This window comes from Phragmites australis, chromosome 20 (assembly GCF_958298935.1).
Source record: "Phragmites australis chromosome 20, lpPhrAust1.1, whole genome shotgun sequence".
Taxonomy (NCBI): Eukaryota; Viridiplantae; Streptophyta; class Magnoliopsida; order Poales; family Poaceae; genus Phragmites; species Phragmites australis.
In genome coordinates, this window is record NC_084940.1 from 8409226 (window position 1) to 8421485 (window position 12260).

General features: G+C 48.1%; 2 protein-coding genes across 2 annotated transcripts; both read right to left on the reverse strand.

Moving 5' to 3' along the window:
* Positions 1-2138: 2138 nt before the first annotated feature.
* On the reverse strand, positions 2139-4333 carry LOC133902504 (tetraspanin-8-like). Its single transcript, XM_062344116.1, has 2 exons — positions 3660-4333; positions 2139-2773 (listed from the first exon to the last, which is right to left on the reverse strand). The coding sequence occupies exons 1-2, from the start codon at positions 4164-4166 to the stop codon at positions 2450-2452; spliced, it is 831 nt and encodes a 276-aa protein (XP_062200100.1). The 5' UTR covers positions 4167-4333; the 3' UTR covers positions 2139-2449.
* Positions 4334-7226: 2893 nt separating this feature from the next.
* Positions 7227-7766, reverse strand: LOC133901430 (glycine-rich cell wall structural protein 1.0-like). Its single transcript, XM_062342804.1, has one exon. The coding sequence runs from the start codon at positions 7764-7766 to the stop codon at positions 7227-7229; it is 540 nt and encodes a 179-aa protein (XP_062198788.1).
* Positions 7767-12260: the final 4494 nt, after the last annotated feature.

Sequence of the window (12260 nt, forward strand, 5' to 3'; positions counted from 1 at the left end):
CCACCCTCAAAGTCATCTGAGCCTTAGACATCTCAACTACCGAAGTCCAGATATACTGGATCTCCCAGTTGGTAAAGCAAAGAGGGGACCCAGAGCCTATAACATAGTAAAACAACCTCTTCAACCATCGGGTGTACCATCGCTCATTGATGGCCTTCGCCGAGAACACTCAATGTTACTCCGGCTAGAGGTGGAGGTTCACGCTAGAGAAGCTGAGGGCTTTCTTCACCTTGTCCTCCATCTGAACCTTCGGCTGATAGTTTACCTCATGGAGGGTGGAAAAGAACTCCACACGCACCTCGCAGCCCTCCGCTCGCGTAGCTCACTCAAAGATTGCCAAACGAGCAATGATGTTGGCCGAGAGTTGGGGGAGCTCTACAAAATAATGCCGAAGCACCCCCTCGAGGAGCGAAGCTGCTGGAAAGCCGAGCCCAGCATCGAGGAAAGCTTAGAAGACCACATTTCATGGCTCCATGGTGTTGGGATAGTCTCCCCCACGAAACATGCGCCACCGATCTAGAGGGGATCTTCCCCTCCTCGACTAGTCGATCGAGCTTGGCCTCGGTGACGGTCGACACACCCAGCGCGCCGGTCTGAAGAGGGTATTTCTTTCTAGTGTGGCGGAGCTCCACACTCGGCGGTGGGCCCTGTAGCGGCGGAAGGTTTTCCACCACCCTAGATTCTACTGACTCGCGGGCATCGACGGTTACACCTGCGCTACCGCCAGTGGCGGCGACCACCATGTGGAGGCACGATCTCGCGACGACATGCGGTCCCTCGATGGTGAGCCTGCTCCACTGCGGGTACCAGAGCGAGTCATGGCTCCCTAGAAAAAATGGCGTGGAGAGCTTATCTACCCAGGAGTCAGCAGAGGATGGGGCTGGTGGGTGCGTGCGCAAGAACTCGAGCAGCAAAAATAGAGGTGTTGGATGAGAATGATGCTTGTCCAAAACCCCCCACCTTATAGATTGGGGAATAGGCCGTTACCTCCTCGCGGTGCATGCGCACGTCCTGTTTCCTCTCCCCACAATCATCGGGAGACGAAACACGCTCTCCACGATGCTCCAATGCCAAGGCGTCACGTGTCCCATCATCGACCAGACAGACGCGACTACATCACCCACCGCATGCCACATTTGATGTTCTCCCCTATAGGTAATGTTAGGTATTCAACTTGTACCCTTGGTCGGCACTTCCCAAGTTCATCACCATCAGAGGGCTAAATGCTCGTAACCGCGAGGCCAAGGATCGTCAGAGGCCCTGCTCTGGATACCGGTGCGGCCATCCTCGCGAGGGGCTACTATTGGGGGAATCGCCATTAAGGACACCCAACGTCCCTTGGCCCTGGTGGTTCGGGCCTGAAGACCACCAGGCTCGAGCCCCTCCGGACCCCCGGAGCCTTAGGTCTTTCAGAAAGATCAACCAAGAGGGAAATTGTAGGCTGCCCCTCATGTGCTGCGAGGTGACCAACATTTAATGCTGATACAAGTGGTGGTCATTGACACAATGGCGTAAGTGGTGGTCGCCTCACACGTTGGTACAGTGCGGCGCCGAAATGGATGACTCGTTGCTAGAACGATCCTCTTACCAGTCATAAGGATAATTTACTGGGCTAGTCTGCTCTCTGGTTGTACAATATAAGACATATATCTTTATCTGTCTTCTATGGATATCTTTGTATATTTACACTTTGAATATGAGTATAAATACATATCTTTGCCCATCAAGCCAAAGGCAGAAAAAAAGATTCCTCAGACAACCTTGGTGGTTCAGTCTTCTTCGCCTCTACTTTAAACTTGAGTCATTCTTTTGACTTGATTTTCATCGCACTTTATTCGTAGAATACAATCTCTTCCACCAAAAGTGACGGAGCTTGGTTGTGGCTAAGGTAGGCCGTTGCCCCCTTGCCCAACACAGACATGTAAATTAACAGTTATATGGAGTGTTATTTAGACCTATGTATCACATATTTCTGCTATCCGACTCCTATCGTAGACCAGCCCATTTTACTTGCCTTTGCTGATTTTTGGTCCAAGCTCTGCCATTAAACGTGAGCTACCTTGCTAGTTCTTCAGAATAAGATAAAGATCATTGTTTCCGCGTCGAGCGGAGCGTTGAAAAGGAAACGAAAAACTGAAGAACCAAATGTGCAACTCACTCAGGAAAAAGGCTGAACGAAAGTAACATATGAATAAAGGTAGGTATATGAGAATATAATGGTTAATCGTATCAATGAACAGTTTTTACAAAACCTACATGCTGAACATAATTCATAACTCATAAGGTGACTAGTAGATGATAAGAATCCGTAATATAATCTCGCCTACAGAGCTAGATCAAGGCTAAAGATATGCGACGGCAGTGATCACAGGACGGTGAGCAGAGCAGTGATCATGACGATAACGCGACTGATCGAGCCGCTCGAGGCTCCGCTCCAGATAATCGTGGATCAAGCGTATGCGTATCCGCCCTTCCACCCGCCCCGGTGGGCGTTGTCCCTGCGGTTGTTCCTGAACGCGCAGCAGCCGACGGAGTAGACGATGGCGATGAAGACGAGGAAGACGATGTTGACGACGGCGACGCGCTTCCAGTCCCGCTTGAGCGTGGCCACCACGCCGGCCTTGCACGACTGGCAGCCGTAGCAGAGCCCCGAGACGTCGTTGCTCCAGGTCCCGCAGTCCGGGTCCGAGGAGTTGGTGGTGATCGTCTTGGTCCACTCCGTGCCGCCGACGTAGGCGAAGCCGCAGCTGGTGGGGGGCTTGCAGCAGCCGGACTGTACCAAGAAGAAGAGTAGATGAGTCTTTGAAACAGAACACATGCATGGCACGCAGGCCAAGTGGAAAACTTCCACATGTCAGTGCTTATGGTAAATAAATATAGAATCACTTATTTGTCTATGATAATTTGAAACGGAGCAGTTTCGTGAAGTGTTTGAATTCAGCGACCTAAAAGTTCGGTGAATGTGCACCAGAGCGTTGAACGAAAGGCATGTGCTACGAAAGAAACTTCCTCCTTAAAATAATGCCACTGTCAGAACATCGGGAGTGGTTCAGAGGAGGTTCTAATGGTTGATTTGGATTGAAGATACTACTATAAAATAGGAGTAATCCGTTGACAATATCAACGCTAAGTCCAACGTTTGATTTCGGAAAAAAAAAAGATGTTTGATTGAGATAAAAAGAACTCTGAAAATATTAAGGCTAATAAACTAGCAAAGCATCTCAAATTCTCAACAAAAATATTACCAACTGATCTTGACTGACTACATATTACCATTCAAATATCCACTTGTACCATGTCTAGCTTACAACCATGCGGATTAACGAATCAGTTCTAAGCGGTGTAGATATGTGTTTTGTTTCTAGATGTCATGGCCTCATGAGCTCAGTTGTTTGTGCCCTGGATCACCTATAAGATTTAGTGTTTCACAAGCTAACATTTCTTTCAGCTTTTGACATCAATTTCCAGAGTCACATCATCGCGATTCCCAACGACTAAAACAACGTGAAAAATCGTCCTTTTTTTATAAGACGACCTTTACCTAATTTATCTCAGAGACTCAGATTAGAGTTTTTTAGGTTTCTTAATGATTTTTCAGTCTAATAATCGAGATAAGTGAAAGAACATAAACTGATGATGCCTGTTAACTTCGTTTTTACCTCGATGGGGGAGAGGTCGGAGCGCATGAACTGCGTCCACGTCTCGTTCTTGTACTGCAGGCTCTTGCAGACCTTGGAGTCCTGGAGGCAGCTCCTGATCTTGCCCCAGTTCTTGTTGTTCTCCACTCTCTTCTGCAGCCAGTTGGAGTAGTCCCCGAGCTTGTACTCCTTGTACCCGCGATCGGACACCGCCTCCCCGGCGCCTTTGTTGGTGACGACGAAGGCGAAGACGGTGAAGCAGAAGAGCACGAGGATGAGGACGAACATGGCGACGAGGTAGACCCAGAGGAGCCACGTCACGCGGCAGCAGGCGCCGACGAGCCCGGCGAGGGAGACGAGGAGGAGGAAGACGCCGAGCGTGATGACGGGGGCCGAGAGGTAGCGCTCGCACTCGGTGCCGTCGGCACGGTGGCCCAGCCAGATTCCCGCCCCGAGGATCGGGATGGAGAGGAGGAAGGTGATCGTGTTGAGGATGCCGATCAGGTTGTTGCTCAGCCGGAACGCCATGCTGTTCGGCGCGGAGAGGGGTCGATCGTGCGGTCTTGGGGGTATCGGCCTCGGCGCACGGTGCTTTGGGTGGTTTTTGGGGGGCTAGTCACGGTGTGCTACGAGAGGTTTTTCGGAGTGATCTGACGATGGTGGGGGACGTGCGTATTTGTAGATGGGGCCGTGGGCGCGTGGTGGGTGGGGTGCAACCGAGGAAAGCTCGTGGGCTTTTAGGGTGGGACTTAGCAACTCCTTATATTCTTACGCACGTACGTATATTTTGATTCTCTCGTTTATTCTTTTATTATTTTTTACATATCACTTCAATATGAATCTTAACACAAATGAATAATCTGATAAGTCATGCACGGCGAGGAAAACAAACGGTGCGGTGGTTGCTGTTTTGCCTGCTGCAGAGGAAGATTTCTGCACATTGGCTGGCGTTGACCCCCAGGCTGGGGAGTATGCAGTCCGCGCACGCAAGTGCATTAACCGGGAGGCCTACTTGGTTCCATTTCCATTCATTTCTCTCTCGATTTTTAAAGATGTCCTTCGATGATGATATCAATGGCTGTTGTCTAAGTTAGTATTTTTTTTAAGATAAAGGCTTAATTAAGTTCGGCTTTTATGAGAAATCTACTTATAGATGCCAGGATCGATCTCTGACCAGCTCGTACCATCCTTGGTGACTTACCAATCGAGCTAAGCTCGGTTCCCATCTAAGCTAGTACTTAGTAGCAGATGGTTGATCGATTCAAATGGTAGCGCTATTTTCTCAGTTCACGCATTTCGGTGTCGTTGTTAAGCTGGTAACGACATGGAGATCGACGACGAACACACGCGCCGTGTGACCGGTGCCAGCGGTGAGAAATGAAAGGGATAGTATGGTGTCCATCCAGTGACAGAGCTAAGAAGAGACACAGAGAGGACTGCTAGGCTGATGCTAATGTTGGGTGGACTATTAGACTAGTGTTGGACTGACTAAGCTAATACTGGACTGATACTGAGTTGCTAAGCTCCTTATGTTACATGAGCTGGACCTGTACTGCAGCACCACAGCACAGGTCTTGGATCCGCCCCTTTCCATCGACGCGCTGAAGAAAGACAGCGGTTTCTTGTCTACGCTTCACGTACGATATCCCCCGCCGTCACTCGATCGTCCGCCGAATAAGGGGGTAAAACACTCGCCGAAGGAGGTGATCGATCTGGCAAATCGCATCGCCGTAACCGCGGCACAAGGGAAACCGGTGAGGAGAGCATGCATGCAGATGCCGAGACCGATCGATCGGATCGCGGAACCTTCCGGTACGCCAAGGCATATGTATATATGTTCGTCCTGCTTACGACGTACGGGTCTGACCGGCACGTGGCACCGGTGTCAACCACGGCGAGTATGGTCGCGCTGCTGCTTTTGATCTTTTCAAGCAAGCAACTCGTGCTTGCTTGAAAAGATGGCATCGATGGGTGCCTATCGCTCTAATGCGGAGTAGTCGGCGTCGTGATCTTGGAAGGGCTGGGCGCTTGCGCAAGGGAGGCGACGCGGCACGAGGACACGGCCGTGTGTACGACTATTTGTGGTGCATCGATCACACTGGACCTGCTTAGTCGAAAATGAGGTGGTACAGGTAACGCTAAATCCGTCTCATCAGGTCACAGGGATTAACCGTATATATTTCTGGTTCTGCGATGGCATCACCATGCTTTCTCCTGAAAGGGAAAACTACAGTCACAGAGAGTAAATATTGCTTCTTCCAAAGAAACAAAAAAAAATCGAGTAAATGTTTGCGCCACGGCAAGTTCCTGTCTTCTGGCCCAAGTTGAGAAGTTGGCAAGTTTTACCGGTAGGAACCTTAGCGGTATTTGGTCCATGAAAAATTCTATGTGGGCCCAGCAGGAGCAACACCTTCAACGTACATGGACAATTGGGCCTTCTATACTGCAGTCAGCTGCATGCAGACTAGTTCTACTCCAGCACAAAAATCACTCAAATTCTCAAAACGCTCAGGCTAGGTCATTCCTCGCTCCACCCTCTCTCCTCCCTGCCACTGCCACCGCCATAAAGAACCGTCGCACCAGTTGCAACAAGGCAATACAGTACTTTTGCAAAATATTTCTTAAATCCCTTGTAATTCTTGCACTTATTTTTGTACGCTCAAAATCCATCTCCTTACAGTCAACGTCACTCACAAGCCACCGGCGAGGTTGGTTTTAGAAGGGCGTTTGGGATCGGAGTTCCCGAGGTCATTAGGCTTAGAAGGAGATTCTTAGGAGGCAAGCCGGTCTAGCGGAGGAGGCGAGCAGCAGATGAGGTGGCGGGGTGCTGTCATGTGGTGGAGGACCAAGGTAGGGGTCAACGGGGTAAGCACGACGATGGGTGTAGATCTAACGGCGGGAGCCATCGGAGATAGGGAGGTAGGAAAGAAGGGGCAATGGGATGAGATACTTCGTCGGGAAGGATGAAGGAAGCTAGAGTTTTGAAGACAGCCTATGGATGCTTGGATTGTGATATGACAATAAAGACGTTTTGACTGTAATTAAGGATCTATTTGTTTTAACTTTAGATTATGAGAATTCAGTTCAGTCGGTAGAATTCGTGGAAGCTCCTTCTCATCAGATTATGAATTATAGGATTTTATAATACAACTTGACTTGTAGATTGTGATAATCGTCTTTTTATATTGTGATCGTTTATATTTTACTTTTTCTTTTAAGGCTAGAATCCATAATCAGAATAAAAAATAAATATGGCCTAACACTATTTTTATGTGACTAATGATTAGCATCTCCCTAATTCTAATGTTCTACTTTGCCTCACTATTCTAGGAATATTCCAGCAACGATGACATAACAAGAGAAGACATGTTTGAACCAACGACAAAAATTTGGTAGACAGGGAACTCATGAAACCGAGAAAACAAACCTACAAAACACTTGAAGTTCCAAACGCAGACAATTATTCCGTTTATTACATACATATCACATGCAGAAGACAGTAAACTATGTTGCAAGACTAGACAGCATACACTTATCCAGTGTTTTCACCTAATAACACCCACTTTATTTCAGGATGACATAAACTTATCAGGGGTTCCCACTGGAGCCCGACCCATGTCCATACCCTTCTCCATACCCCAAGCCTAATCCATTCCCCGACCCGCCCCCGGAACCTCCACCCTCACCATACCCAGACCCTGAGCCCGACCCACTGCCACCGCCTAGACCATAGCCTTGTCCGCCGCCCGACCCCGCGCTAGACCCAGCAGAAGACCCCGCACCTGACCCGCCCGACCCCGCGCTAGACCCGGCACTCGACCCAGCAGACGAGCTTGCCCCTCCAACAGATATCGACCCGGACCTGGAGCCTGACGTCGATCCCACCCCAGCTACCGAGCCAGACCCAGAACCAGACCCGGACGCAGAGACACCTCCAGTGCCCGCTCCGAGCCCAAGGCCGAGTCCAAGCCCGAGCCCTGCACCCTGCCCCTGTTCGCCACCCAGGCCGATACCCAGCAGGCTCTTCCTCGCCACACGGCCCTGCACGGGAGCACAAGGCTGCAAACACACGAAAGCCACCAGCACCAGCGCAGTTGCTGCCGCGCTGCCGCCCCTGCCGCTCGCCATCGTCGTCGCACGCCACGCACGCTTGAACGCTTGGCTCACCGATACACAGGCGTCCTGCGTGCGTGCTGCGTGCGTCGCTGCTTGGTTGATTTTATAGGAGGCGGTGCGCGCGTGCATGCGGCGCCAAGAGGAACGGGACGGCCGGGAGTGCCAAACTTTTTTGTCGCGAGACGTGCTGCAAAGCAGATAGCGGCCGATCATGCTTGCATATGGCTGTGGGCCAGCGTGGCTGCTGGGAGCATGCGATCATGCTTGCATATGGCTGTGGGCGAGCGTGGCTGCTGGGAGCATGGAGTGGTGGTGGTGCCGAGCGAAAAGGCGGGCTTGATTGGGTTCGGTTAGTGCGGGGAGTGGTTGTGACCTGTGACGATTTGCGCTGCAGCTGGACGCATGCCGGAAAAGCGAATCACCGGCCGGCGGAGATGGCGCGCGGTTTGATCGATCGGTTGGCTGCCGCGTCTCATCTGACCATCGAAAGTTCGAGATGTATAGCTTGGCTATAGCTTGTAGCTTCGCCCATGGTTTTCGCGTTAGGCAATGTTAGGCGAATCAAGTTGCATCGGTCGTAGATTCATCATTCAACGGACTGTGTTGGACGATGCTAGCTCTCAAGTCTTGAAGACGCATTTACAATAGTTAGTCGAAGTCGTATTGTTTCAGTGAGTGGTCGCCAGCGAGGTCGTGAGGATATGAAAGCTCTAGGGTGGACTATCGCGAAGTCGCTGGGATCGATCGGGACACGTCACATGCACGTACAAAAGCGTCGGTGATGAAGCTAGACCTTTTTTTTTGTCCTTTTGACTTCGATTGAGCATGCTCGTCAGGCCGAGAAAGATAGAGGCGTAAATGTATGTTCTTGTGTAGGAACAGATTAGCGGTTAGATGGGTGAATATGTGTTTTAATAAATTTTTTATGAAATTGATGATTTTTTTTATCACTTAACATTATCAAAACTTAAGTGAAAGCATAAATAGAGAGAAAAAATTGAGGCAATATGACTCCACGAATGATATATGAATCATAGATTTAATTTAAGATCAATTCATATATCTTAGCACTCGAAAGATCATAACTTGGAAAGAAACAAGAAAAGATGAACACCGAGCAACAAAACTCTCTAAGTTGATTGTCTAGAGATAAAGGAATTCAAGATTCCATCATACAAGCGTGTGTATGTGAATTTTATGCCTCTAGCAACAAGAAGAATGACCTCACAATGTGCTAAAATTTTAATCCAAAAATCAAAATAAATCAAAACTAAAAACCGAAAAACTTGTAAGGGAACCAATAGAGACAAACTAGAAGGAGGAGAATTCAAGAATATGCAAAATTATTCAAAGAGATCAGCCTTATTTTAAACGGATTACAAAGATTTATCTATCAAAACTCTCACACATTATATAGTCTAAGCACTTATCATTCTCTTCTCTAAAATCCTAACTTTAAGCTCTCAAATAGGTGGCACAAGAGGAGTTCAAGTAGCTGATTCAAACCCTCTCATAGCCCTACTCCTCTATTTATAGCCCTAAAAAATTGACCCCTAAGTTTCCTAGTTTTCCCCCCAAAATACCCCTCTATTGTAGTACAGTCCTACCTACCACCAAGGGCATTTTCATCCATTTTCTTCTTCATTCATCGGACGGCTACGATGCCTCCATGACTTAGGTTCGCCTCAATGCAAGGTTCGCGATGGTGCCACGTACTCCTCCAGTCTTTCCACGGTTTTGAGGTCAAACCGTGAAACCGTCTGCACGCTTCTCAAGACGTGACTCACCACCTTACTTACACCTTAAGCAAGCGTTTCAATATCGACGCGTGTACTTCGTCATGCGATCCTGACCGTCGGCAAGTCTCTCCCGCTTTCGATCCCTCAGACCGTCTTATCACTTGCATCGATATCCCCTTTGTTTGATTTTGTCAACACGCCGTCTCCATCCTGCTTTGCTTAACCTTCACGTATTCAGGTAAGATCACCCTTGGCTCCGTCCGGTCTCCTTAATCATCTGGCACCAAGCACTCCGTTTGGCCCCGATTATCCCGCCGTCGACCGCCAAATTACATCCATCACTTGCACACTATAAGACAAGTAAACACATATCTCTAACTCTAATTTCAATTAGTACATCATCAATATGCTCAAATGAAATCCTAAATCAATTCAAATCACATCAAAACTCATGAAAAACCGAAAATCATCAAACTAAATAAATGATAATATCAATCACTCATCACAAATAAATCAAGATACATTTTAAATTGTTTTCTCACTTGCAAATTTTCCCGTAAGCTGCTACCAGCTAGGACGCTATTATCATGATGTGTTATGTTTATGTTTTGCTCCTCAAAGTTAGAAATGTACGATCAGTCTCTGCGAATTACAGTAGTCAAAATTAAGGAAAAAAACTGCGAATTATTGTGCTGAGTTGTTTTCTTTTCTTCTTCGCTTATTTTCTTCAGACCCTTTTTCGTCCGAGCAGTTAAATTACTTTCTGGAGTCATTATTACAAAAGAAATGCACACACCCTCTAGTTAAAATGAGTATAAATACTAGGACTTGTGAGGTCAAACTACTTTAGCGTTTACCACAAGCAGTGCTGACCTAAAAAAGTGCGTTAAGTCGTACCATGTGAACCACATGAAAATGATCATGCGTATGAACCATATGAAAAGGATCATGCGTGTGTTCACATCGATAGACATCAGCTTTGCACGTAGCATCCATTAGTCGTCGTGCCACCACTTGCTTGCAGGTAACCGCTGGCCATCCTTCCCAATCTCCAGCTTTCCCGCGCACTAACATCTGATGATGATGCCATCCGTATATATCCCACAAGTTTCAGAGGCCAAACGTGTCGCAGCGCGCAAAGCGAATAGCTCACCGGCAGCGACTGAACCAGCCGCCCACTGCCCACCATGGCCGGCAGCACGATCACTGAGATCAGGAAAAGGCGCAGCTCGCAGGCTCGCAGCCACGCATGGAGGCTCCGGAGCAAGCGCGCACGCGATTCAACCACACCACTATGTGAAGACCTTATCACTAGCAAGCCGTCGTGATGTGACCAATTTAGACGTTACTATAGTAATGATTATCTAGCTAAAAAAACGTTAAGCACTGATCATCCGTAATTTTTAGTAGCGATTTATGAACCAACACTGATAATAAATATTAGTGACGGCCTATGGTTACCAGTCATCACTGAAAAGATTCTCGGGAAAAAAAAAACTAGCCGGCTTGGTTGCCATGATGGAAGTGTGGTTCTTTGCGGGGCGGAGTTAGATTTAGTTAGTCAGTAATCACTGGTCAAACTCATATGATCCGTCTCAAAGTAGTGCAATGGGGACAAAGGCTGGGCATCATCTAATCACTTACAACACTAGCAAGGTTAATGCACGGTTAGCCTTGATACATCATGTTTATATAATTAAAGATAAATTATTAGTCAGTTGCAAATCAAGTATTTCGATATTTGAATGCAAAATTTTTAGGACTACCATACAACTTAATTTTTTGATAGATGGGTAAGATAATTTAACAAATGTCGTATACACTTTTTATTTAAAATTTGGTACAATTATATTGCGAGGGAAAGTTAATTTATTTAAAGAGAATAATTGAAACTTTGATGAAATATATTTAAGAAAATACTTAAGGTGAATTGAAGTTTTGTGGTAATGATATGCAATTTGATATTCTTCTATGTGAATGGGATGTTACGTGGAAAGGTGGTGTCTTTGAAGCATCACAACTCCACAGTTGCTCTCTTCCTTCCTGTTTATACCACCAATTACTACCGATGTCTTCCTTGTAGCTGCTTTTCTTAAGCTCGGCTGCACGGCAGCAGAGTAAGAGGAGATGAGGCCTGAAGCAGCGAAGACAGCAGCTTCGCGTCCATTTCAGGCGCTCACCACTTGGGAAACTCGACAACCAGCTACCGAGCTACCAGCAGGGGAGGCAAGAAGGAAAAAGCACCCATCACATACCTCTCCTGGGTGGCCGGATCCTTCAGCTCAGCCCGTCTACGGTGAGCTACCAGCAGGACAGGTAAGAAGGAAAGAGCAGTAGTAGTACGCAGCTTCTATCTTGAGGCTTGTTGTGATTCCTTTATCTTGCGCACCGCAGGCTCTCGTCATGGGGCCAGTCCCAGGCTTGGGGCGGCGGCGATGCGGTGCCAGAGTCAAGGAAAGAGGCGACGGGAGCTGATGCGGTGGCTCTGGGAACGGATTTCGTTGGATCCGCTCTGGATCAGAGTCGCGTGTCGCGTGCAGGCGACAGTGAACGGCGGGAGACGGTGCAGCGGCTCTGTTGGGGGTCGCTATTAGAGACCTCGGCGGCCTAGTTCTGCCGGCGTTAGCTCATGGGTCCAAACCCATGAAGCCTCTAAAGCCCCTAAGCTCCGGAGTTATCTCGGGGCATGCGGCCTCCAGAACTGGCCACTCTCAAAGCATGTGGGGACATCGAGTCGTTAAGTCTTTATAAAGATCAGTCAGAGGGA